At 41.5% G+C, this 27257-nt stretch overlaps 1 protein-coding gene across 4 annotated transcripts; it reads left to right on the top strand.

Moving 5' to 3' along the window:
* Positions 1-172: 172 nt before the first annotated feature.
* On the top strand, positions 173-26913 carry fxyd6 (FXYD domain containing ion transport regulator 6). Of its 4 annotated transcripts, none has more exons than XM_045702941.1 (8): positions 173-1973; positions 21370-21423; positions 24536-24556; positions 24713-24754; positions 24864-24956; positions 25043-25085; positions 25182-25231; positions 25454-26913. In XM_045702941.1, the coding sequence occupies exons 2-8, from the start codon at positions 21375-21377 to the stop codon at positions 25501-25503; spliced, it is 348 nt and encodes a 115-aa protein (XP_045558897.1). In that variant the 5' UTR covers positions 173-1973; positions 21370-21374; the 3' UTR covers positions 25504-26913. The 4 variants fall into 4 exon arrangements, with proteins under 4 accessions (XP_045558897.1, XP_045558898.1, XP_045558899.1 ...); XM_045702942.1 differs by having other exon boundaries at positions 24533-24556; positions 24864-24938; XM_045702943.1 differs by having other exon boundaries at positions 174-1973; positions 24864-24938.
* Positions 26914-27257: the final 344 nt, after the last annotated feature.

Below are 27257 nucleotides of genomic sequence, written 5' to 3'. Positions count from 1 at the left end.
CCTGGCTGGGCTGATGAGACAGTAGATTGCGCAGTCAGATGGAACAGAGTAAATAGGCATTTTAACGTCATAGATTTAGCCGGTGATAACTTGTGGAATAGACACCGGCTGGAATGCGGTTTTAACCAATCAGCATTCAGGATTAGACCCACTTGTTGTATAAAGCTTAAGGCATTTTCATTTCATTATTATTTAATTCTAAGTATGTTTTATTTTTGTAAAATCTTAAGCTAACAAGATTACCACCAGCTAAATCTATGACGTTAAAAAGGCCTATGCTTTTAGCCATATTCTTTAACCAAAGCCAAATTACCCTCTCATACCCCCTCAATTCGAGCCCTGGTTTTAACTTAATACACCACGATCTTTGCTGACACTGAGATATTTAAGGAGTGCATGGTGACTGAAGGAATTGGCTGACAAAATCCAAATATATGCATAGTAGACTATAGTTTTGTCTGTCAAACAGGTAGGCCTACCTCTTATTCTTTGAATAGGAAGAAATAGGCTCCAACACAAAGCTCTCTTGCAAAATTAAAATGAAGACTGTTTAAATTAATTAGGACTTCTCGAAGACTTTGACTCAACTCCTGAAGTGCCACCATACACAGCACAGTCATTGGTTAGGCAGAACAAAAGGGTTTACATCCAGCTAGGTCACTGGTGATAGAAGTCAGTATTCGACATTCATCCATGTCTGAGGATGTCAGAAGATGACATGGAAACCAGACACTAGGGGCAACATTAAGCTGTGCTACCTTCAAGTAGGTGCCTCTGGCTGCCTCTGCCTCTGGTTGCATGTTCTAATCCAGCGATAAAAAGTTGTTTTTGATATTTTTGTTTTAAGCCTATTCCAAACCTTAACCCTTACTTTAACCATTCAGGGGTTAATGCCTAACTTTAAGATTTTTGAATAAATCTTATTTTATTTTAACCCTAACCTTAAAAATGTGGAGTTAGTGCCTATACGTAATCACTTTGAAATGTAACGTTTGGAACATCTTCAAAATGTGAAGTTTGACAAGCATGGATTAACGTCTAATGGCTGCTGTGAAACTGAGAGAGCTTGTTGTTCCATCAGTAAGAGCAGGGCAGGCTGGGGCTCATGATAGGAAAGGCGTGTCCATTGTCATGTGTTTGCAGTTTAGTTTGTCCTGTGCTTCTCCGAGCACGCTTTTCTTATGGCCTATGGTATAGGCTATGGATCATTTTATTGAGACCACACTAGGCGCACTTGATATTCCACGCCCAGCAAAGAATCCGCGATGAGGCGCATCATCGGGCACACATCGAAATACTATAATAAGCAACTAATTCTCAAACCCTGAGCAATACCACATTTATTTTATTACAAATCACATGACCCTCCCCTGGACTAAATTAAATAAATACTAAACCCTCCCCCTGACTGAAATTGAATAAACATGACCCTCCCCCATTTTCTTCCAGGTAACAATTGTATACATTTCCACTGCTCCCTAATGTAAATCTCTCTGTCTCTCTCTCCAGTCTCCAAATATTGATGGTTTAACACGGTAGCCTACATCTAAAACACAATCAGTGTATATTTGTAACCGGTTGGGTACACCATTCGCCGACCAGGAGACACGCGCAAAGCCACGGGTAGATGGCTAGATGCTCACGAACATCATCAGTGGTCGTGTGTGTGAGGCAGAGAGAGTGAGAGACAGACAGACATAAAGTGATAGACATCAAGAGACAATTTGGAATCAATAAAAACAGAAGAAACATTGAGATTCTTCAACAAAGACTTTGGCAAACTACGTTCATGTTTTGCATTCTTAGAGCGCGACTCGACCAAGAACCCTTCGTGGACTGCAATTGAACAGTGTGAAGGCACAGATTATACAAATTGGAACAATAATAACGCTTTGAGAGAAGAAGCTGATCATTGTCGTTGATTGGATTGTGGTCAATCAATTTGTATCTTAAAGTCAAGATAATAGAAACAGGTAAGAAGATAAATTGGGCATGTTTGTTTTTCGACATAATTCTTAAGGGGCGTGTGCGTTCTTATATCTACAGTGTGTTATTGTCTGCCTAGTTGGAGCTACATTTTTGGAATGTGGTTTCTGGTTTCTTATATAATCAAACGAGTGCTAGGGGGAAAAATGCATTGTTTCTTAGATGTGAGTTTTACTGTGAGTAGGGTGTATTTGCTAATCAATAATATAGGCAACATTTAATTTCATGAAATATTGATGTGAATCATTTATTAAGAAAACTTAAACTTCTCGCAATGTGTATAGGCCTATGCATGCCTAATATAAATTGCATGATGGATATAAAAACAAAAAAAATTCACCCAATGCATTTTATTTTACTTCGCAAAAATAACGTCTGTACGAGCATCATATTTGTTCAAATAGGCCTTAACTATGTGGTGTCGAGAGTTCTTTTTGGATGCCATCTATTCTAGTGCCATGAGGGTGTGTCCTTTTCACAGTGGCAGTGTATGATGTTAGATTAGCCAAATCGTCTCGTGCAGTCCTGCAGAGCAGACACAAAACATGCAACAGTTTGTATAATTAGTCTTAGGCTAAGTAGATCTAAATGGTATGTAGAACGAATTATTTCAAGCGCTTGAATACTCCTCTGTCTTCCACAATACTGGCAAGTCTAGTGGTAAAGCCACAGGTTAGGATCTGAGAAAGTGGCAGACTCGCGGAGCTCGCGCCAGACAGTGTTCATGATGAGCTAGACTTTCTCGGCTATGCACCTTCTAAAACATATTCATGCACAGTTATGCAAACTACGGCTGTGTCGTAATTTAGGTAACACCAGAGACATACTAGGCAATGTTATAATATACCAACTGATACAATTATTCGGGAATTATTGTCCCTCCATGTCTCCATTTGGGCAGTGACAGAGAGCGGTCGGGTGAGCGAAAAAAAGCTTATCTGCAAATGATGGATGTGGTACAGTAAGTAGGCTACAATTATAAAAACGGAGGCACTTGTGTTAATCTGGTTGTCATGAGCTGTTAGGTCATTCCACCAAATGAGTACCTTTTGGGTAGTGTAATTTAGTATATAAAAAAATATTTATTTCACCTTATTTTAACGTTCTTTCATGAATAACAGGTTCGATTTAATAAAAATGTTGTAGCATCTCAAGAGGTTAAATTAAAAAATGACTATAGTAAGTGCCTATTAAGTGCCAACAGAATTGATCATAACAGGGTTGACTGTAACGGGGTTGATGATTTCATTTGAAATCAGCCATAAATCCCCTTGTGACAGGGGGAATGGAAGCATGTTGTGTGCAACAGGGAGGGGCAGTTGAATGCAAGCTTCACAAAAACGTTCATTTTAGCCGGTCTTTCTGGGTAATAGGGTTCATTTGTTATGGTCGACCGGCATACTTTCCCACCACAAAACACCAGAAAATGGCTAAAAGGAGTAGAACCAGATCACCTGCTTTAACACTATGATCTGATTATTAGATGTTCAATATTTCTTTAGAAAAAATATTTTGAAAAGGAATAGTTTCACCATATTAAAACGAGAGTTCAGTTCACGTAGCAGGGTAGATCTTAGAATAAAGGACGAGCATTTCATGAGATTGGATGGATCACTAATCACATTAAGTAAATTATAATCTTCAGAAATGACTTTGTCAAAACAACAAAATAACTAGGGCTTTACAATGATGGGGAAGACTCGGATACATTTGATAGTTAAGTGGGTTAAAATCTCCCTACAAGTCAGAGGGTGCACCAAGGAACGTGTCAAAATGCAGCATTTAGGCACTTTAGCAAGTATTTTTCCCGAATTAAAATCAGATTTATAGAATTCTCCGTGTGGTCTGTATTAATTAAAGCGCACTTAATGTAATAGATTTTTCAAATTAAATATTGGTGCACAATTTCTACTGAAAATATGAAACGGCACTCTTTTAGTTGAACGACCCTGCTGTATAAAGGCTTATGTTCAGCGTGAACACGCATGAATGAACATTTTGAATCTCATCACTGCGCACTACCTCTTTCTCCTCTCCTCACGTACTAGTGTTTCTTGACGCTACCATTTCCAGCCCACCTCCCTCCCCTCGGCACACATTCCTCACCGACAGTATTTGGTACTTCTAATAGGAGTCACCTGATGGAAACAGTTGCCATAGCAATACCCCGGCACCGTGACAGGAGGCACGTCCAATGTCTTGTTGTCATGGAGATTTACCATCATCATGATGGCAAAGATGTTAAGCCAAAAGCCATGAGTCTTGCTCCAGAAAGGATCTTGATGACCTGTATTTTGTCCTAATTCAGGATTTGCTTGTTCTGTTTGAGCAAGTTGTAATAAAGCGATAGATGAGACACACACACACACATCTGAGAGCTAATCAGAGGCAGTTGCATTGTGAAGAGCTACAGGTAACTGCCAAAATAAAGGAAACACTTGAGTAAATTAGGTTCTGGCAGCTCTGTTATGGTGTGGAGTGCTTTTTCCTGGCATGGTTTTAGGTCCTCTCAACCCCTTAGAAGGGCAAGGCAAATGTCAATAAATACACAGCCATTTTGGGTGATCACTTTCAACCTATGGTGAAATATTTCTATCCTGATGGGGGTCTCTTCCAGGATGATGATTGCTATGCCCCCATAGGATGACAATGGCCCCCCCATCCACAGGGCACGAGTGGTCACTGAATGGTTTCATGAGCATGAAAACGTTGTAAACCACATGCCATGGCCGTCTCAGTCACCAGATCTCAACCGAATTGAACACTTATGGGAGATGATGGGGCAGCGCCTGAGACAGCATTTTCCACCACCATCAACAAAACCCCAAATTATGGAATTTCTCGTGGAAGAATGGTGTCGCATCCCTCCAATAGAGTTCCAGAAACTTGTAGAATCTATACTAAGGTGCATTGAAGCTGTTCCAGGGGGGCATGGTAGCCCAGCACCCTATTTAGGCACTTTATGTTGGTGTTTCCTTTATTTCCTCAGTTACATGAATCTTTCATCAGCAGAGAGGCACTCTAAAATCATATTGTCAGTAATAGTGGGGTTTGTCTCAGGTAATAGCAGCTGTTGTAGATAGATTCTCATCTGCACTCTCCAAATGCTAATCAACACCTGACCTACCTCCCAAACACCTAGATATGGGAGCTTTTACATGAGCCTGGGTGTCCCAGAGAGATAGCGGTTAGTGTCACATTGGCACAGAAATATCCATAATGGGTAAGATCAAGAGAGAAAACAAGCTCCACTGATCAGATCACAACACTCCCAGATATCATTTCACATACCCATATCTACACACAGAAAATGTTTTGGTCCTAAGTAGAACCCTTTTGAGTTCCATATAGAACCCCTAACCCAGAAGGTTCTACATGTAACCCTAAAGAGTTCTACCTGGAACCAAAAAGGGTTCTATCTGGAACCAGAAAGGGTTCTCCTATAGGGAGAGCTGAATAACCCTTTTGAGTGTTTGATCATGGCCTACACTCGCAAACAAAGGTGTGAGTGTTCAGGTGTGAAAAGATTCAGACAGAGAAGGAAGATAAACAATGGGTCACAACACACAACAGCATTTCCACTATGATGTTTATTTCTATGTTTTTCCCTCCCAGTCTGATTTCTCCCATATGCTTAATTCATAATTCATGTCTTGGGCTTGAGTCATAGCTCCGTCCCTGGGTTTGTTGCTTCTACAGAGGGTACCGCTGCTTCTACTTCATTTTCTGCCTGCCCTTCCCCTTCTCCCTCAGACAAAGGGAAGTGCTGGCAGCACCATGGGACTGAATCACGGCACCGACAAACAACGGGGTGACAAAAGTGGTTTAAGGAGAGGCATAGAGGCCAGTGCAACGGGTGGCACTTCTCATTTCTAGCGAGGGAGGTGAACTTGAGGGTCTTTGTCACTAGCACTGGCCTGGCTGGCAGTGCCACTCCCCAACAGCAGCTTTCCCATGGGATTCTGAGAGATACGGCCAACTTGGCAACCTGATCTGAGAGGTTGAACTGGTTGCATTGCACTTCTCCACTGCGTGGAATTTCAGACTATTAACATTGTGTTTTTCTTGCCCACTGGTCCTGGTCGTTAGACAGTAGACAGCCGGTCAATCCTCACTCTGTCAGTTAGGGCTAGGTGATCTATAGAATTAATTCAATTAATTGTAATTCATGTTTTAGCACAATTCCAAATGCCTGTATCGCAAGAAAAACGTAATTAAAAAAATATATATGAGTTTTTATGTCCGCTTGTTCTCATGTTGTCTTTTTGGTCTTATCTCCTTTTATCCTTCTGTGTTGTATGCACCTTCCCATGTACACACACACACACACACACACACACACACACACACACACACACACACACACACACACACACACACACACACACACACACACACACACAAAGCCCCTCCCTTTGCTACTCACAACAACGAAGATGAGAGATTACTTCTTCCTCTCTGACAAGCAGTTTCAACTCGTTATTTGCATTTGAGGTTTGGTCCAACAGAATCGGTCATATGGACACCAAAACACATTGAGACAATATTTTACCGTAATATAGGAGAAGATAACCTTTCTAATGAGACCCTTTTTATGTCTCAACTCCTCAAATTGTGCGCAGAGCAGACTACTGAAATAGGAGTATCAATGAACATTGATTCTGGTAAATGTAGCCTAACATGCTGACCACACTGCTCGCGTTACGTGTACGGAGCATTGCAAAATACATTTACACGTGTTATTCAACTAGCGTCTGCGTAGCCAGGCACTAAAATAGAACTTGGTTCTAGTTGTAATGCTTAGCGTGCTGCAAGTCCTGCCTCTCCCATCTCCTCATTGGTTTTACCCACGTGGGTGATTGAAAGATGAACTGAGGTCCACACTCCAGTTCAGTTGGTGGTGGTAATGCACCTTAAAGTTGTTTGCCAACCACCATATAAAGTCCATAGAAGATGACTGAAGGAGGACAGATTACTAGATTACTCAGTTTACCCTTTTATCTGTGGATTAATTGTCGGAGTAGAGGACCTTGTGCATTTCAGGTAAAATAACAACCCAATGTTTATATCCCAGGACAAATTAGCTAGCAACAGCAGGCTAGCTAGCTAAATTATCATAAATGTTTAATGCTTTTCGACCTGTCCCCAAATTAATATAGTTGGTTTATATTTCGTTTTGATATTTCCACCTGCGTGTGCTGATCGCATCTCATGTGGATGGACGAAATCAACGTGTGCATGCTGAGGCACGCGCGCACCCGGTCTAGTCAGCATGTAAGTATAATTTCAAAAGCCCTGAATTCATTAGATTATTGCTGACTCTTTGAAATGAAGTGTATTTGACCTTGAATTGTGAAACAATGTTTATTTAGAGAAAACATTTAAAAAAAGAGATATACAGTTGAAGTCGGAAGTTTACATACACTTAGGTTGGAGTCATTAAAACTCGTTTTTCAACCACTCCACAAATTTCTTGTAACAAACTATAGTTTTGGCCAGTCAGTGAGGACATCTACTTTGTGCATGACACAAGTAATTTTCCCAACAATGTTTTGTAGACAGATTATTTCACTTATTTCACTGTATCACAATTCCAGTGGGTCAGATGTTTACATGCAATAAATTGACTGTGCCTTTAAACAGCTTGGAAAATTCCAGAAAATGATGTCATGGCTTTAGAAGCTTCTGATAGGCTAATTAACATAATTTGAGTCAATTGGAGGTGTACCTGTGGATGTATTTCAATGCCTACCTTCAAACTCTGTGCCTCTTTGTTTGACATCATGGGAAAATTAAAAGAAATCAGCCAAGACCTCAGAAAACAAATTGTAGACCTCCACAAGTTTGGTTCATCCTTGGGAGCAATTTCCAAACGCCTGAAGGTACCACGTTCATCTGTATAAACAATAGTACGCAGGTATAAACACCACGGGACCACGCAGCCGTCATACCGCTCAGGAAGGAGACACGTTCTGTCTTTTAGAGATGGACGTACTTTTGTGCGAAAAGTGCAAATCAATCCCAGAACAACAGCAAAGTATCTTGTGAATATAAGTAAAACAAGTCGACATAACCTGAAAGGCCGCTCAGCAAGGAAGAAGCCACTGCTCCAAAACCGCCATAAAACAAAGCCAGACTACGGTTTGCAAATGCACATGGGGACAAAGATCGTACTTTTTGGAGAAATGTCCTCTGGTCTGATGAAACAAAAATAGAACTGTTTGGCCATAATGACCATTGTTATGTTTGGAGGAAAAAGGGGGAGGCTGGCAAGCCGAAGAACACCATCCCAACCATGAAGCACGGGGGTGGCAGCATCATGTTGTGGGGGTGCTTTGCTGCAGGAGGGACTGGTGCACTTCACAAAATAGATGGCATCATGAGGAGGAAAATTATGTGGATATATTGAAGCAACATCTCAGACATCAGTCAGGAAGTTAAAGCTTGGTCGCAAATGGGTCTTCTAAATGGACAATGACCCCAAGCATACTTCCAAAGTTTTGGCAAAATGGCTTACGGACAACAAAGTCAAGGTATTGGAGTGGCCATCACAACGCCCTGACCTCAATCCCATAGACAATTTGTGGGCAGAACTGAAAAGGTGTGTGCGAGCAAGGAGGCCTACAAACCTGACTCAGTTACACCAGCTCTATCAGGAGGAATTGGCCAAAATGTACCCAACTTATTGTGGGAAGCTTGTGGAAGGCTACCTGAAACGTTTGACCCAAGTTAAACTATTTAAAGGCAATGCTACCAAATACTAATTGAGTGTATGTAAACTTCTGACCCACTGGGAATGTGATAAAAAAATATAAAAGCTGAAATAAATCATTCTTCTACTATTATTCTGACATTTTACATTCTTGAAATAAAGTGGTGATCCTAACTGACCTAAGACAGTGAATCTTTACTAAGATTACATGTCAGGAATTGTGAAAAACTGAGTTTAAATGTATTTGGCTAAGTTGTATGTAAACTTCCTACTTAGACTGTAGACTGTAGATTGTGAATCGGCCATAAAAAATTGAGGTATGATTTTCGCGGCCTGATCACAGAGCCCTACTGTCAGTATAAAGATACTACTCTGGGGTAAACACTACGAAATGGACCTCGTGGGTTGTATTTGCTATCATGCCCCAGCCTCCTCCTTCGCCCTATTCGCTGTCATCCTTTTCCTATCCCTCCTTTTCAGCCTGTTAAATCAAAAACGTTAAAGCTTGTACTGTACTCCTCTGTCCTGTGTTTTTTTTGTGTCTAGTATAATGCATTCGGAAAGTATTCAGACCCCTTGACATTTTCCACATTTTGTTACATTACAGCCTTACTCTAAAATTGATCAAATAAAAAAATCCTCATCAATCTACACACAATTCCCCACAATGACAAAGCAAAAATAGGGTTTTAGAAATTTTGGCAAATCTAAACAATTATGTAAAACCTTATTTACATAAGTATTCCGGCCCTTTTATTTGAGACTCGAAATTGAGCTCAAGTGTATCCTGTTTCTATTGATCATCCTTGAGATGTTTTTACAACTTGATTGGAGTCTACCTGTGGTTAATTCAATTGATTGGACAGTTCGCAGTGCATCTCATAGCAAAAACCAAGCCATGAGGTCGAGATCAGAGATAGGATTGTGTCTAGGCACAGATCTGGTGAAGGGTACCAAAAACGTTCTGCAGCATTGAAGGTCCCCAAGAACACAGTGGCCTCCATCATTCTTAAATGGAAGAAGTTTGGAACCACCAAGACTCTTCCTAGAGCTGGCCGCCCGGCCAAACTGAGCAATCGGGGGAGAAAGGCCTTGGTCAGGGATGTGACCAAGAACCTGATGGTCACTCTGACAGAGCTCCAGAGTTCCTCTGCGGAGATGGGAGAACCTTCCAGAAATGCAATCATCTCTGCAGCACTCCACCAATCAGTCCTTGATGGTAGAGTGGCCAGACTGAAGCCACTCCTCATTTAAAACCTTTTTGATCTAGGTGGGACACTAGCGCCCCATCTCGACAACATCCGGTGAAATTGCAGAGCGCGAAATTCAAAATACAAAAATCGTAATATTAAACATTTATGAAAATACAAGTGTCATACATCAAAAGCTTAACTTCTTGTTAATCCAGCCGCTTTGTCAGATTTCAAAAATACTTTATGGCAAAAGCATACCATGCAATTATCTGAGGGCAGCGCCCCGCATACAAAAGCATTAAAAAAAAATCCAAACCAGCAGAGGCGTCACCAATGTCAGAAATAGCGATAAAATAAATCACTTACCTTTGAAGATCTTCCTCTGTTTGCAATCCCAATGCTCTCAGCTACACAACAAATGGTCGTATTGTTCGATAAAGTCCTTTATATCCCCAAAAAGTCAGTTAATTGGCACGTTTGATTCAGTAATCCACCCATTCCACTCGTTCAACATGCATACAAAGGAATCCCAAAAGTTACCAATAAACTTCGTCCAAACAAGTCAAACAATGTTTCTAATCAATCCTTCGGTACCCTAATATGTTAATAAACTACAAAATTTAAGACGGAATGTAGTATGTTCAATACTGGAGATAAATAACGAACTGTGCTCTCTCATCCATGCGCGCCACAAGACTACAGTCCAAAATGAGAGCCATCTTGAAAAACTACAATTACAAACTCATTTTTCAAAAAACAAGCTTCAAACCCTTTCTAAAGACTGTCGACATCTAGTGGAAGCCATAAGAACTGCAATCTGGGAGGATTCCTTTGAATATCCCATAGACAAGCATTTCAATTGGTGGTGACCTCAACCAAAAAAAATCTTCTGGATGGATTCTCCTCAGGGTTTCACCTGCCATATCAGTTCTGTTTTACTCACATACATTATTTTAACAGTTTAAGACACTTCAGAGTGTTTTCCATCCAATGCTACCAATTATATGCATATCCTAGCTTCTGGGCCTGAGTAACAGGCAGTTGACTTTGGGCACGTCAGTCATCTGAACTTCCGAATACTGCCCCCTAGCCTTAAGAAGGCTAAAGACTCTCAGACAGACTTCCGGTTGAGCAATATAGAAAGAAGTCGCACAAGGTTTCTTCTCCGACAAATTTAGCCTAAATTCATACTTTTCATAACCTCAAAAGCCTAATTTTAATTACCCAGTAATAGGGTGTACCTAAGTTAGCATTAGCAAACCAGCCACATGGTTTGGAAAATCGACGGAAAAAACTTCACATTCCAACAAATCAACCTCAGCTAAAACTGGCGGCTGCACTGGCTCCAATTCAGGCAACTGTGGAAACCCTCCGGGGTTCTGTGGCATCTCACACTACCAAACTGGCCAAAGTTGAGGCCGGGCTCTCCAGCCACAGCGACCAACTCACTACGCTGGAAACCAAGCTTGACGATGTGGCCGCTGTCAACAAGTCTCTGAAGCTACAAGTGGAAGATTTGATTTCACGTTCAAAACGCCAGAATATCTGCGTGTTTGGACTGCCGGAGGATTCTGAGACAGGATATCCAACCCAGTTCATGGCGGAGCTGTTCAAGGAAGTTTTGAATGATGAGGCGTTTCCCAATCTCCCTGAACTTGATAGAGCCCACCGCAGCCTTTGCACCGAAAGCTCGCCCAGGTGGCCGACCACGTCCCATCATAGTGCAATTCCATCGATACAAAGAAAAGGAGCTTGTCCTTCGGTGGGCAAGGGAACATGCCGAAATCACTTTCCAAGGCCACAAGATCAAGTTCTACCAGGATTTCAGTTCTAGCCTGGTGAAGAAATGGTCCGCATTCAATGACATCAAGTCCACTATGTTCAAGAAGGGAATCCACTTTGGGCTGATTTATCCTGCCCAACTCCGTGTCACCTTTAACGGTGAGGTCCATTTTTTTGAAAATCCTGAAGCAGCTGAGTCCTACCGACAGCACATACATTGAATGCCTGAAATACATTGAATGCCTGAATTGGGATGATTTCTTCCTGTATTATGTGAGTAACGTTAGTTCTAGTGACCGTGCGGACAACAGGCTACATATGTCTATGACCATCTATTGATCCGTTTCTTGTGAAATAATCCTATGCTAAAGCTTGTTGGCTATAGTAGGTATGTTTGAAGCAGCACATAACTCCTTTCTGTTGTTGACAATGACATACTATACTGTCTCACTGCTCTTTAAACTTTCATTTGATCTTGTTTAGTTTCTTAATCAAAGACAATCGCTGGTAAAAGCGCAGCATTTTGATATCTTTCATTTTACTAAGGCTTTGAACTTGCTGCTCCACTAATGGCAATATATAGCCTACATTGTAGTTTGGCAGCCTTTAGGTCATTTTGGATACTTGCTAGTTAGACACAGATCCTGTCCACCAATATTTGTGTATATACATATATATTTCATTGGGGTCTGCATGATATATACCATTTTTTATTGTATTTTTTACTCTTTATTTTTATGGACACTGAACTACCGTGGTTTACTTTGGCCATGATTGGTGAGGTTGGTCACTGATGGTCCTCAGTTACATTCACTTTATCTTGGACTCCACTACGACATTGGAGTCTAATACCATCGGTGCTCTCTTCCAATTGTACTCTTGTTTAATTGTTGCACTAGCTGAAGAGTTTAGACCCATGGTTCGTTTGCGTAATTGTACATATCCAAAATGCTAATTGTCCATTTGTATAATTGTATTGATTTATTCCCTCCTATCGACGTTTAACAATTTACCAATACAGGGGCTGACCCTTTTCATAGCCTACTGGTTAATTTCAAACGTTTCTCATTACTCAGCCCTGTGGCGACACCTAGTGGACTACACACATTTTTTGGCCATTGAAATTCCACCAATCGCTGTTAACATTTTAATAACTGAAGCTGAAGGTTATACTCATTGTTTAAAGTGTGACCGAAACCCAAAATGTACACTTGCCTATTGACATATTTTATTTTTTAATTTCAATGGCGTATGTAACTTCTTTCCTAGGTCGGTTTGATATCACTGCACATGTAGGGTAATCAACGGATGCTGAGTAACAGAGAATTCCTGCTGCTCGTCTCATTCATAATGACGAGTTTAGGATTTGTATTTTTCCTTTTTTCTTTGAAGGGTGTTGTACTATCATTTTTATTTTTGTGTATGTTGGGGGTGGTGGGAGGGTACGTTGGCATTATCCAAAGATTCTTGTGCTCTGCTTTATTGGGGGGGATTTTATAAAAAATGTATTCAGATGTTTTGCTCATGCTGCTCCTCTATCAATCTCTCTTTTCCTCTTTTTTTTCATTTGACTTCTCTTATAAGGATTAATGTCTAGTTCAACAACAAGTCAGGATTGTACTTTAGGGCTTCCAGTCAGACTGATGACATGGAACATTCGCGATTGTGGGTGGAAAATTAAGTCTCCAGAGTATTTTCACATCTAAAGAGCCTGAATACTGATATCACATTTCTTCAAGAAACGCACCTACGTGTTAACGACCATACTAGATTGCGTAAAGCATGGGTTGGTCAGGTTTTTCATTCTAATTTTAACGGCAAAGCCAGGGGAATAGCAATAGTGATTCACAAACGAGTACAGTTTTCACCCTCACAGATCATTTCAGATCTTGGAGGATGTTATACAATAGTTAGTGGCACCCTCTTCCAAACCCCTGAAGTACTTGTGAATGTTTACGCCCCTAACTGGGATGTCACTAGATTTATGACATCTCTTTTAACCTCTCTCCCTAATCTTGACACCCACCACCTCATCTTCAGCGGGGACCTTAACTGTGTTATTGAACCAAGATTTGACCGGTCTAATCCCAGAACACTTACTCCTTCCGGGATGGCAAAAGCTCTTTCTACATTCATGACCCAAATGGGTTGTGTTGATCCATGGCGCTTCCTCCAGCTGGTCACAAAAGACTTCTTCTACTTTTCTCATGTTCATCAAGCCTACTCACGCATAGACTACTTTTTTTTAGATAGAGCCCTTCTCCCCTCAGTTAAAACTACAGTATATTCTGTGTTGGTGATTTTGGACCATTCCCCTCACATTTTGGACTTAGCACTTACTCTGAATGCAAAAAAACCTGTTGAATTGTAGATTTAACATGGCCCTATTGTCTAACAAAGAATTCTGTGACTTTATTTTGACCAACATAGATGTATTCATTCAAACGAATAAAAATGATGACACCTCTTCTCTTCTTCGGGAGACTTTCAAAGCTGTATTACGGGGAAAGATAATTTCTTACAAAGCTCATTATGTCAAACTAAGAAAACTGAAACATCAGGAACTGGTGGACTCAATTTGGGCAATAGACCGGCAATATTCAACTTCACCATCCCCTGAATTATACGCAGAGGCTGAAACTTCAAACTCAATTTAATCTGCAGTTTCTGTTGCAACGAACTTAGTACTACAAATATGGTGACAAGACCAGCCGTCTTTTGGCACACCAACTTAAACGCTAGTCAGCATCTCATTTTATCTCTCAGGTATATGACTCCTCCCATAATCTTACAAGTGATTCCTCTAATATTAATTCAACTTTCGTGTCATTTTATTCTAACCTCTACAAATCCGAACCCCCATCAGATAATACGGCTATGAACAACTTTTTATATAACTTGGATATCCCATCCATTGATATGGACATGAGTAAAGTTCTGGATAACACTCTGCATCTTAATGAGATAACAAAGGATCTAAAGTTAATGCAAAGTGACAAGGCCCCAGACCCTGATGGCTGCCCCGTCGATTTTTACACTAAATTCTCAGACAAACTCGCCACATTACAATTAGATATGTTCACCGACTTGTTATCCCAGGGCTCTCTCCCCCCGACGCTAACCCAAGCCTCTATCTCTCTTAAGAAAGATAAAGATCCGGCGAAATGTGGTGGATATCGGCCCATTTCACTTTTGAATGCTGATGTTAAATTATTAGCTAAGGTTCTAGCGTGCCGGTTGGAACCTTGCCTTCAGGATGTCATATTTGATGATCAAACGGGTTTCATCAAAGGGCGACAACTGTTTTCCAATGTACGACGGCTTTTGAACATTATACTCTCTCCTATCTCTCCAGACCCTGAAATTATTGTTTCTCTTGACGTGGAGAAGGCTTTCGACCGGGTGGAGTGGGATTATTTATTTATATTTTGGGATGATTTGGTTTTGGATCCAATTTCATCTCATGGATACGTCTGCTCTATTCTGCTCCGACGGCTAGCGTACACACCAACTCTCCACATTCAAAATACTTCCCCCTCTCCAGAGGGACCCGTCAAGGGTGCCCTATGTCCCCACTACTTTTTGCTCTTGCGATAGAACCGCTTTCCTTGGCCTTAAAATTATCACCATCATTCACTGGAATCCACCGAGCTGGTGAAGAGCACAAAGTGACACTGTATGCAGATTATCTACTATTATATATCACTAACCCTGTGAACTCTGTCGATAACATAATGCATATTTTAAACACATTTGGATCATTTTCAGGTCACAAATTGAACATTCAGAAAAGTTTATATTTTCTGATCAACCCTGCTGCCAAGCAAATTCCCCTTGGAGCCCTGGCTTTCCATCTTTCGCCCTCTGTTTTTTCCTATTTGGGTGTGAATATAACACACTCCCTGGCTACCCTCCATAAAACTAACTTTGCAAGCCTAGTCACACGAGTTAAAGCAGACTTACAACGCTGGGATAGTCTGCCTCTCTCATTAGCTGGCAGAATCCAATCTGTTAAAATGAATATTTTACCTAGGTTTCTATACCTTTCCAATGTCTTCCAATCTTTCTGCCGAAATCATTTTTTTACCAAGTTGGATAGGCTCATCAGTCATTTTATCTGGGCAGGAAAATCAGCTAGGATACGTAGAGTAATACTTCAAAGAAGGAGACAATATGGAGGATTGGCACTTCCAAATTTACTGCTTTACTATTGGGCAGACAATATTCAAAAGATTTTGGTCTGGTGTAATGCTCCAGCTACCAAATGGTGCTCATTAGAGGCGCAATCCTGCCAATCATCATCTCTTTCTGGTCTTGCTTGTGCCCCACTGTCCTTGTGTCCTTCAGAGTATATGGGAAAACCCATTGTGTGCTCTACTTTGAAGATCTGGAGACAATTTTGTCAACATTTTAGACTTTCTGCCCCTTCTCTTCTAGCCCTATCATTATCAACCACCTATTTTTACCCTCCAAACTCCACCAGGGTTTTGTTTTGTGGCATGAGAGAGGTTTGGTTTGTCTCAAAGATTTATTTTTTGTTGGGAAGTTTGTCAGTTTTAATGATCTCGTAGCTAAATCTAATCTAGCTCATTCTAATCTTTTGTGCCTTTTTCGAGCCCGTAACTTTGTTTGCTCTCATTTTCCCACCTTTCCTCAACTACCTCCCAAGACGTTGCTAGAGGAGATTTTGTCCCTCCCGTGGAATCGGCAAGGTCTGATTTCTAGATTATATGACATTATGCTGTCCTCTAAACCCTCTCCAATTAACAAAATCAAGACAGAGTGGGGTAGTGAACTTGACCTTGCAGATGACTGGTGGGAGGAGGCCCTTCTTAGGGTTAACTCCACATCCTCGTGTGCTCGGTTAAGTTTAATTCAGTTCAAAGTCTTTCACAGAATTCACCAAACCAAAGAAATACTTAGTAAATTCCTCCCAGACACGAATGACACATGATAGATGTTCATTTACTCCGGCAGACCACACCCATGTGATTTATTTGTGTTCTAAGCTGTCTGAGTATTGGTCATCCTTTTTTAATACTCTCTCTAAAACTCTAGATATTGACCTGCAGCCTTGTCCTCTAATGGCAATGTTTGGAGTTCCATCTTTGTTGCATAGTCTCATTAAAAGGGAAGTTGACGTTGTAGCGTTTGCCTCCCTTATAGCCTACCGGCAGATCTTACTTAACTGGAAATCCTTCACACCTCCCACTGCATCATCCTGGTAGAAAGATCTAATGTCTTTTCTACACTTATAAAAAATGTAATACACTCTAAGTGGATGTACTGATAACTTTTTCTTGAGATGGCAGCCTTTAATTTCCTTTTTTGAACAGTTGCCTTCTATTGATCAGGAGTAAGAATTTTGGCCAACGGGATACAGGAGGGTGTGGGAAGGAAGGGATAGTATGGTGTGAGATTTTTAATTTTTGTGTATGTATGTGTTCAATTTGTATTTTGTATTTCTTTATATATCCAATAAAACATTTAAAAAATAAAACAAAAAAAGACTCCCAGACCATGAGAAACAAGATTCTCTGGTCTGATGAAACCAAGATTGAACTCTTTGGCCTGAATGCCAAGCATCACTTCTGGAGGAAACCTGTCACCATCCCTACGGTGAAGGATGGTGGAGCCAGCATCATGCTGTGGGGATGTTTTTTAGCGACTGGGATCGAGGCAAAGATGAACGGAGCAAAGTGCAGAGAGATCCTTGACGAAAACCTCCTCCAGAGTGCTCAGGACATCAGACTGAGGTGAAGATTCACCTTCTAACAGGACCATTTTTTTTTTTTTTTTATTTAACTATGCAATGACCCTAGGCATACAGCCAAGAAAACGCAGGAGTGGCTTCGGGACAAGTGTCTAAATGTCCTTGAGTGGCCCAGCAGGAGCCCGGACTTCAACCAGATCAAACATCTTTGGAGAGACCTGAAAATAGCTGTGCAGCGACGCTCCCCATCCAACCTGACAGAGCTTGAGAGGATCTGCAGAAAATAATAGGAGTAACTCCCCAAATACAGGTGTGCCAAGCTTGTAGCATCATACCCAAGAAGACTTGAGGCTGTAATCGTTGCCAAAGGTGCTTCAACAAAGTACTGAGTAAAGGGTTTGAATACTTATGTAAATGTTATTTAAATTTTTTTATATTTATTAATTTACTCAAAATGTCAACCTGTTTTCATTTCTCATTATGTGATATTGTGTGTAGATTGAAAAAAAAAAAACGTAATTAATCCATTTTAGAATAAGGCCGTGACATAACAAAATGTGAAAAAAGTCAAAGGGGTCTGAATACTTTGTGAATGCACTGTAGTGTAGACTAGTAGAAGTCCCCATAGAGGTCATCCAAGGTGTCACTTAGCCTTTCGTCTTGTGCTGTGTTAGCGTCGCTGTGTTAATGAGCTATCAGTAACAATAACAAGGTAGCAATGTGCAAGAGTTCTAAGTGGGCTCCTCTTCCTCTCTCTCTCTTTATATCTCTATGCCTCCATCTACCATCCATCCCTCTATAACTCTCTCTCTATATATACCAGATGGGTAAAAAGGACAGGATATGATGATTGAAGAAGGAAGAGGATAAGAATGCTGTATTGAACAACGAGAGGATGTAAAGTTCACGGCCAAAAGTCACAGAGCGGAGCTTCAACGGTGTCAGGATCTTCTTTATTGAGGTTGTAGCAGCGGTTAAGACTCAATCGCCACGCAGATTAACCCTTTCCTCCCTCTTAGAAGACCTCTGGCCACATCTGTAGATGTCTATTAGCCTTCACAACACATCATCATCCACACTGTAGACGTCCTCCCTGCCTGTGTATCTCCTGCTAATGAATAGCCTAGGGCTATAGGGTCGGGACGGGCGGTGACTGACTGAATGAGAGGATCATGAGTACAACACTGTCCTATTTAGTGCAGCTAGGGAGGGTGGTGGGAGTAGACGCAACATCACAGAGCCAGACATAACAACCCACTTATGTCTGCTCCATAGTGACTGGCGGTTGAGTGCTATTGTCCCAGTCATAACCCAGAACCTGTCTGGATATAGACAACAGCAGGCATATAAAGCACACATACTGTAACCGGGTAGAATAGTGATAACATGCAACCAGGTAAAACATGCAGCTAGTTTACAGACAAAAATTCATCCACATAATTGTGTACAGAGACTTTCTGTGCTAGACTGAGAGGTCAGTTTGGCTTTTACATGCAATGCTCTTAATGCCATGAATGACATGTAAAATGTGTAGCTCTGTGAATATTTGCCCGGATTCAACATGACAACATAATGTGTGCTGTGAGGCCACTCTCCCAGTTCAATTAGGCCATTTGTTGCTCAATTACTATCAAGTGCCCTATCATCGAGCAAATGACCTGCCTCCTGAACATGATTCATCCTAAGAAACTTCAACGTTTGGCCATGGGGCTGGGCTCGCCACCTAAAGCTGTTTCAAGGGCAAGGTCACACCTCTTATCCTTAAGGATCGGACCCTTTTTTTTTCTTCAATTTTCACCTAAAATGACATACCCAAATCTAACTGCTTGTAGCTCAGGACCTGAAGCAAGGAAATGCATTTTCTTGATACCATTTGAAAGGAAACACTTTGAAGTTTGTGGAAATGTGAAATTAATGTAGGAGAATATAACATATTAGATCTGGTAAAAGATAACAACACAAAGAAAAAAAACATGCATATTTTTTTTCATCGTCTTTGAAATGCAAAGAAAGACCATAATGTACTATTCCAGGTTAGGCACAATTTAGATTTCAGCCATTAGATGGAAGCAGTGCATGTGCCAAGTTTTAGACTGATCCAATGAACCATTGTATTTCTGTTCAAAATGTTGTATCAAGACTGCCCAAATTTGCCTAATTGGTTTATTAATACATTTTCAAGTTCATAACTGTGCACTCTCCTCAAACAATAACATAGTCTTTTTTTCACTGTAATAGCTACTGTAAATTGGACAGTGCAGTTAGAGTAACAAGAATGTAAGCTTTCTGCCCGTGTCAGATATGTCTATGTCCTGGGAAATGTTCATGTTACTTAAATCATAATGCTAATCACATTAGCGCAAGTTAGATTAACCGTCCCGTGGGGGGGGACACAGATCCCGTAGAGGTTTTAAAGGGAGTTTGGAGCTGTACACAGCACACAAACAGCATCTGGACTGTGATGCTAAGCGACTATGCTAATGACTTAGGTCCTGTCTAGCCAAATGTATTCACTCCCCCACAATCTGCATTTTGGTATCAGTAAAGGATTGGCTCCATGGGAAGTACGGCAAATAACTTGGAGTAGATAGATGGATATAGAGATGGGAAAATCTGGGAGAGGAGAGGAAAAGCAATGGAGGGATTGTTGTCATCTCTTTGCCTCAAGGGCAAATTTCTTTCCATGAAAAGCCTGAATCCAAGTAATCTACTGCAGTATTGTAACCTGTCTTTTGTCTGTAATTATCTTATCTTCAACCCATCACTCTAATTTCTCTGGGCAGCTTGGAAACTTTTACATCTAGTATCTATTCCCATCAAGATGTCTGTGTAGTACTGGTTTGATAATGTAACTGAAAATGAGACACTTGATTGGTATTGATCCATTCATTTTTTTACCCACTCTTTCTGCAGGTATCACAGCTGCCTGATTAATGCCATTATCTATCTACCAGTGGATGTTTCACGCCAATATAAATAAAACATTCCTCTGCAGAGCACCCATTTGGAGTAATTTCTAAGAGAGAACCGTACAGCCTTGAGATGAGTGGACTTACAGTAGCAGCTCAAAGTCTGAAGGAGAGAGAATCATTCTCTTATGAGATTCTCTTATGATTTCTTACAACATAATTCAGAATGATGATGGTCTTTATTGGCTCATGTTTGAACTGCAGTATGTCACATACAGAGCTTGGATAGGGCTATTGACAGGTTACAGTATTCACATCCAGTTGTGCAATGGCACTGGCCTTGTGGATTATTAGTTGAATGGATCGCCTCAGTTATCTCCCGTCCTCCTCCTCCCCTATTCTATTCTTCCAACCCTTGCTCCCTGTTTCAGTTCATTTCCTAAATTCCCATCAGCAAACACTGTCTGGCCCATTGCGCAAGTTTGTGTGTAAAACTCGAGGTATCCACCATTTTAAGCTTGTGGTACTTGGAACCTGAAAGACTAAAACTGGACTAAAGAGAACATTTCTATGAGATTGCACTGTTGCCATCTCTTGACTTGTAATGAGGGCAATTAGTGGGCGCTGCCTGTGTGTGGTCCTCTGTGACGTTGTGGTTTTGTGTATATGTGTGTGCGTATGTGACATATGGGGAAGTAGGCCAATTCACTGTGGCCTCCATAGGGAACTAGGAACAATCCAAGAGTGTCCATTCCAATATTCTATACATGTGATGTTATGTAAGAGGAATAAAGGTTAGTAGGGTTACGCAACAGATTGGTTCAATACAAGAGAGATGATTGGGGGGGGGGCGTTTTCCAACCTTACCTACTGTATGTGTCTGTGTGAACATGTGTGTATGTGTGTGGCATGTTACCCACTAACACGGTTCTCTCTCTCTCGCTCTGTTTCTCTCTCTCTCTCTCTCTCTCTCTCTCTCTCTCTCTCTCTCTCTCTCTCTCTCTCTCTCTCTCTCTCTCTCTCTCTCTCTCTCTCTCTCTCTCTCTCTCTCTCTCTCTCTCTCTCTCTCTGCAGTTACCATGGAAACTATTCTGTTCTTCCTCTTTTCACTCCTGGTGTACGTGGCTGGTAAGTGCCCCCTCCTCCCCTCAGCCACTACCAACACCAACACCACTACCACAAACACCAGCACAACGACCGCACTATCCACAGGGAGGCAGGAGATACAGGGGATGGCCGTGGCATGACATGGCAGGCATGGGATTCTGACTGAACATTAGTGGACTGACTTAATCTGGAGCCTGAGGCTTCCTTCCTTTGCATGTGTAGTACAGTGTGTGTGTGTGTGTGTGTTATGTATATCCCAAGTATAATGTAATATACTGTGTATCACAAGTATATTTAGGCCATGACACACATACAGTAACTGTTTAACTCTGCCACAGGTCATAGGTTCAATACATCAGTTGAGAGCGCAACTGAGCCATCCATGTTTTTTATTCTTCTACACCTCTCTTCCTTTCACATTCTTTTCGACCTCCCTCTTTTCCTACCTTCCTGTCTTTTTTCCTGACACCCATTCTGTATCTTCTCCATTCTTTCATCTGTGTTTTGTTCACACTGTCTGTTCTGGTTTCTCTTTCTTTCTTTCTTTCTTCCCTTTCTTCTTTTGTCTCCAGACTATACATCTCTCCTTTTCCCTCTTCCCTTTCTCCATCTCCAGATGTACATTTTCCTCTATCAATCTCCCTCCCACTATAATTCAGTGTTTTTCATACACGCACTCCCCATTCTGTGTGACTCCCTGTCTGTCGATATGAATACACATGCTGAGTAGAGTACACACACACACACACACACACACACACACACACACACACACACAGTCTTGTACAGCTAACCTTGTGGGGACACACAATTTAGTCCCATTCAAAATCCTATTTTCCCTAATTCCTAAACCTAACCCTAACCTGTACTCTTACCCTTACCCTAACCTTAACCCTAACCTTAACCCAAAAACCTAACCTTAACTCTAACCCAAACCCTAGCTCCTAACCCTAACTCTAAAACTAACCCTAGCTCCTAACCCTTAACCCTAAACCCCCTAGAAATAGCATTTAACCTTGTGGGGAATAACAAAACATCCCCAGTTGGTCAAATGTTGTTTCGCTTGGTCCCCACAAGAATAGTTAAACACGTCCCCCCACACACACACACAATGGGGGAGTGGAGCAGAAAGAAGGTCTGTGGTTTGTGCAATGGGCCGGACAGTGTTTGCTGATGGGAATTTAGGAAATTAATTGACACAGTGAGTGAGGGTTGGAAGAATAGAATAGGGGAGGAGGAGGACGGGAGATAACTGAGGCAATCCATTCAACTAATAATCCACAAGACCAGTGCCATTGCACAACTGGATGTGAATACTGTAACCTGTCAAGAGCCCTATCCAAGCTCTATATGTGACATACTGTAGTTCAAACATGAGCCAATAAGAATTCTGAATTACAGTGCATTCAGAAAGTATTCAGACCTCTTGACTTTTCCCACATTTTCTTACGCTACAGCCTTATTCAAAAATGCATTCAATTGTATTTTTTTCTCATCAAACTACACACAGTACCGCAAATGTATAAAAAAATAAAAACTGAAATATGGCATTTACATAAGTATTCAGACCCTTTACTCAGTACTTTGTTGAAGCACCTTTGGCAGCGATTACAGCTTTGGCAGCCTCGAGACATTCAGAGACTTGTCGTTGTCTTGTCACCCCAGTCTGAGGTCCTGAGTGCTCTGGAGCCGGGTTTTCATCAAGGATCTTGCTGTACTTTGATCTGTTCATCTTTCCCTTGATCCTGACCAGTCTCCCAGTCCTTGCCGCTGAAAAACATCCCCACAGCATGATGCTGCCACCACAATGCTTCACCGTAGGGTGGGTGCCAGGTTTCTCCAGACGTGATGCTTGGCTTTCAGGCCAAAGAATTCAATCTTGGTGTCATCAGACCAGAGAATCTTGTTTCTCATGGTCTGAGAGTCCTTTAGGTGCATTTTGGCAAACTCCAAGTGGGCTGTCATGTGCCTTTTACTGAGGAGTGGCTTCCGTCTGGCCACTCTACCATAAATGCCTGATTGGTGGAGTGCTGCAGAGATGGTTGTCCTTCCTTCTGGAAGGTTCTCACATCTCCATAAATTCTGGAGCTCTGTCAGAGTGACCATTAGGTTCTTGGTCACCTCGCTGACCAAGGCTCTTCTCCCCGATTGCTCAGATTGGCCGGGAGGCCAGCTCTAGGAAGAGTCTTGGTGGTTCCAAACGTCTTCCTTTTAAGAATGATGGAGGCCACTGTGTTCTTGAGGTCCTTCAATGCTGCAGAATGTTTCTGGTATCCTTCTACAGATCTGTGCATCAAGACAATCCTGTCTCGGAGCTCTTCCTTCAAACTCATGGCTTGGGTTTTGCTCTGAGAACTGTGGGACCTTTCGAAACACGTCCAATCAATTGAATTTACCACAAGTGGACTCCAATCAAGTTGTAGAAACATCTCAAGGATGATCAATGGAAAAAGAATGCACCTGAGCTCAATTTCGAGTCTCATATCAAAGGGTCTGAATCCTTCTGTAAACAAGGTATCTTTTTTTCTGAAAACCTGTTTTTGCTCTGTCATTATGGGGTATTGTGTGTATATTGATGAGGGAAAACATTTATGTAATCCATTTTAGAATAAGGCTGTAATGTAACAAAATGTGGAAAAAGTCAAGGGGTCTGAATCCTTTTGAAATGCACTGTATGTTCTAAATGTTGGGTTCTAATTATTAGAGTAAGAACTCGATGGACACTGTGAAAGCTTAAACCAAGTTTATTCTTCCCAAAGGATCGAACAGCTGAATCAACAAAAACATATTCACACAAGCACTGATATTTAACCCTTTCTCCTATGCTAAGTTTCCTCCACATCTGAACAGCGAATGCATCTTTGTTGCTAGACAGAACGTTAGTGATATCTATTGTTCCTCACTTCATCTGACCTGACCTCTGCCCCAATGCGATCACTCCTCCCCAATTCACGGCTGTCATGGTGACTGGTACCAGACTGTGTCTCTTCTCCTCCCAGAGGATCCCTCCCATATGATTCCTGATGGCTAACAATAACATAATCTCCCTCAGTGGCATGAATAAGTATATTTCATATTCTCATACGATTCTCTCTCTCTCTCTCTCTCTCTCTCTCTCTCTCGCTCTCAGCAGTAGCAGACCCAAGTGCCGAGGGTGAGTAACCTGTGTGTAATCAATGTGTTTAGCCATGTTAACCCCAGCCCCGTTATACTCTTTGGTATGTACAGCATTGAAAACTGTTATGATTGTTAGATGTCTGATCTGGCTAGTATCGCATTGCCTTGCCTTTCCCTGTGCCTGTATTTTTAGATGGTAAAAAGGAGAAGAAAGAGGTGGACCCATTTGTGTATGGTAAGTAGACCACTGTTAGTGCATCTTAATGCTCTTCCCCATCAACTGACGGTGTTCCGATAGCCAAGAAAGAAGACTTTCTTAAGTAGACGTCTGTGTCTCTGTGTAGACTATCATAGTCTGCGGATCTGTGGACTGGTCTTTGGCGTGGTACTCTTCGCGCTGGGCATCCTCCTCATCCTTAGTAAGTCTTCATACTTCAGTAAGTCTACCTACGCAACACATGTACTTTATGGTCCTTCGATTGTTGATTTTAAGATCGTGATGATGGTTTGTTGTCGGTTCTAGGCCGAAAATGTCGCTGCAGTTCCAATCAGGAGAAGAAGCCCAAGTAAGTCAGAAATTGTTCCTGATCCGTAGACTACATTTCTGCTCTGTTGTTTTTGGGCTGTGTTCTCCATCTCTGGTCACTCTGGTTCTGTTGCAGGGCCCCTGGAGACGAAGAGGCTAAGGCAGAGACCCTGATCGTGTCCAAGGGTGAGAGAACTGTCACTCCCCACTCACCCCTTACACACACACCTTAGAACACCCTTGACACCAGTCCATAGTCGAGTTCAACCTTTGGGAATTATTTTTCGTAGTCGATGCCTAGGTTCCCCCTATGTTACGGCCACTGTTTGAAATGACTACCCCAACCTCACTGGCTTTTCATGAAGTCATGTGAGTTTCCTTGATTCCTCCTCTTCTAACCAATCACAGCTAAGGAGCCAGAGCCAGAGCCAGAGCCTGAAGCTAAGGCTGAGAACTGAGTCAGCCCAACCAGACTGACCCCCACCTGACCGACTCAACCATTTCTGCCACTGAACCACTACCTAGCGACCAACACAATAACCGTGACGATGATGACGACGGCAACAAAGATGATGATGCTGAAAAAAATAATGATGATGAATGAAGATGATCATGAAGAATGAAGATGATGCAAAACGAATACTGTGCGACCACTGGGTAGAGGATAGGAGTGTGTAGAGGCGGGTGGGGGGGATAATGCAGATGTAAATAGACCTCTAACCTATTGTTCCGTGCTCTGTGCCCGTATACGTGTCTCGGTGATCTCGTGTGTACCTGTGCCTTTCTGCGACACTCTGTCTCCAGTTTGTTGTCTTAGCCAGTGACACCTTTCAACAGATCGTCTTTACCCCAGTTCTTAATAATAAGAGATTTGTCAAGAAATGTTCTTCTTGTTTGTGTTTAGCTTAAATTCTGTGTTTCTATCGTCTTTAGATTCTAGAGGTTACTGTTTGCTATATTTTTGTTGTTGTTGTTATCACCACCACTCTTGTAACAATTGTCCTCAATGCTGTTTTTCACATAGTAGATTCTATACTATATATACATGCATATATATTAGTATAAATAGTCTATACACACTACACAGTTATAGCTATATATATTTAAATATATGTGTGCCTGTGTGGATACATGAGTTTGGGTGGTGTGTGTGTATGTGTGTGCGTCTGAGAGGTTGTGTGTATTTGACTGTGTTGCGCCTTACACATGAGAATCCAACTGCCACAGTTTGCTTACCAAGCACAAGAATGCATCAGAGTTAACTAGGAGCTCACCAACAGTACTTACTGTAGTAAAGTGAGCTCCTACATCAGCTGTATCACTGCCTTGTCCTAGAAAAACCGTCCAATCTAGTCTCCTCCTCTGCCATTGGCTGAGCCGGGCGATACCGCCCTCAGAGGCAGGCTAGGATTGGCCGGTTCCCACACCAGTGCCGCAAATCTGTGTCCTCTATCGTTTATTTGAGAAGTTACAGTAGCTGATTGCAAAATCAGTCTCTCAACCAATGGCGTTTCGCTGTTTTGTATTGTATGATTGATTATGCATTTAGTTAATGAGCGAGCGGGCCTGTGTGTGAGTGATAGAGAGTGTGTGTAGATACTAAGTGTGCCAGAGTCATAGTTTTAGATGCCAAATTAGGTGAAGAAAATAAAAAGGAAAATATAATTTGCTCTGTATCAGATGTCAAGTAAAGCTTATGTTACGCAGTCCGATATATGGAGTCTTATGCGGAGTATCATTGTTACAACAACAAAAAAACACACTGTCACGACAAAAAGTAACTACTCTGTTCATTCTGTGCATGAGGTTGTATTGTATAGCTGCATTTTGTGCTTTTAGCATAGAAATAAAGTGTCTATCACCAATCACCTTCACGTATTTGTTCATTTATACAGTTTTAACTGTGATGTTATGTTATGGTTTACTTGTATAGTTGACTTATATGGAGAAAAATAGCCACCGACCACTGCTTCACCTGTGATTCTGGTCCTAATTGTGGTAAGCTACAAAGTCACACTACCAAGAACTACAACACAATGACAATGCAATAAACCTGCCAATTTCCAAACTCAAAGTCACTCAAGGTTGTATGAGTGCTACTTCAAAGGTAAGGTACAAAATGGTGTGCATTTCCTCCTAGGTTAGTCACAGTAATGTGAACACCGTGCCTCAATGATTCCAAAGGTTACCATCTCACACTATTTATCGGGTC

Source organism: Salmo salar, chromosome ssa20, assembly GCF_905237065.1.
Source record: "Salmo salar chromosome ssa20, Ssal_v3.1, whole genome shotgun sequence".
Classification (NCBI taxonomy): domain Eukaryota; kingdom Metazoa; phylum Chordata; class Actinopteri; order Salmoniformes; family Salmonidae; genus Salmo; species Salmo salar.
Note: the sequence above shows the minus strand (reverse complement) of the source record. Positions and strands in the feature narration are given on the sequence as shown.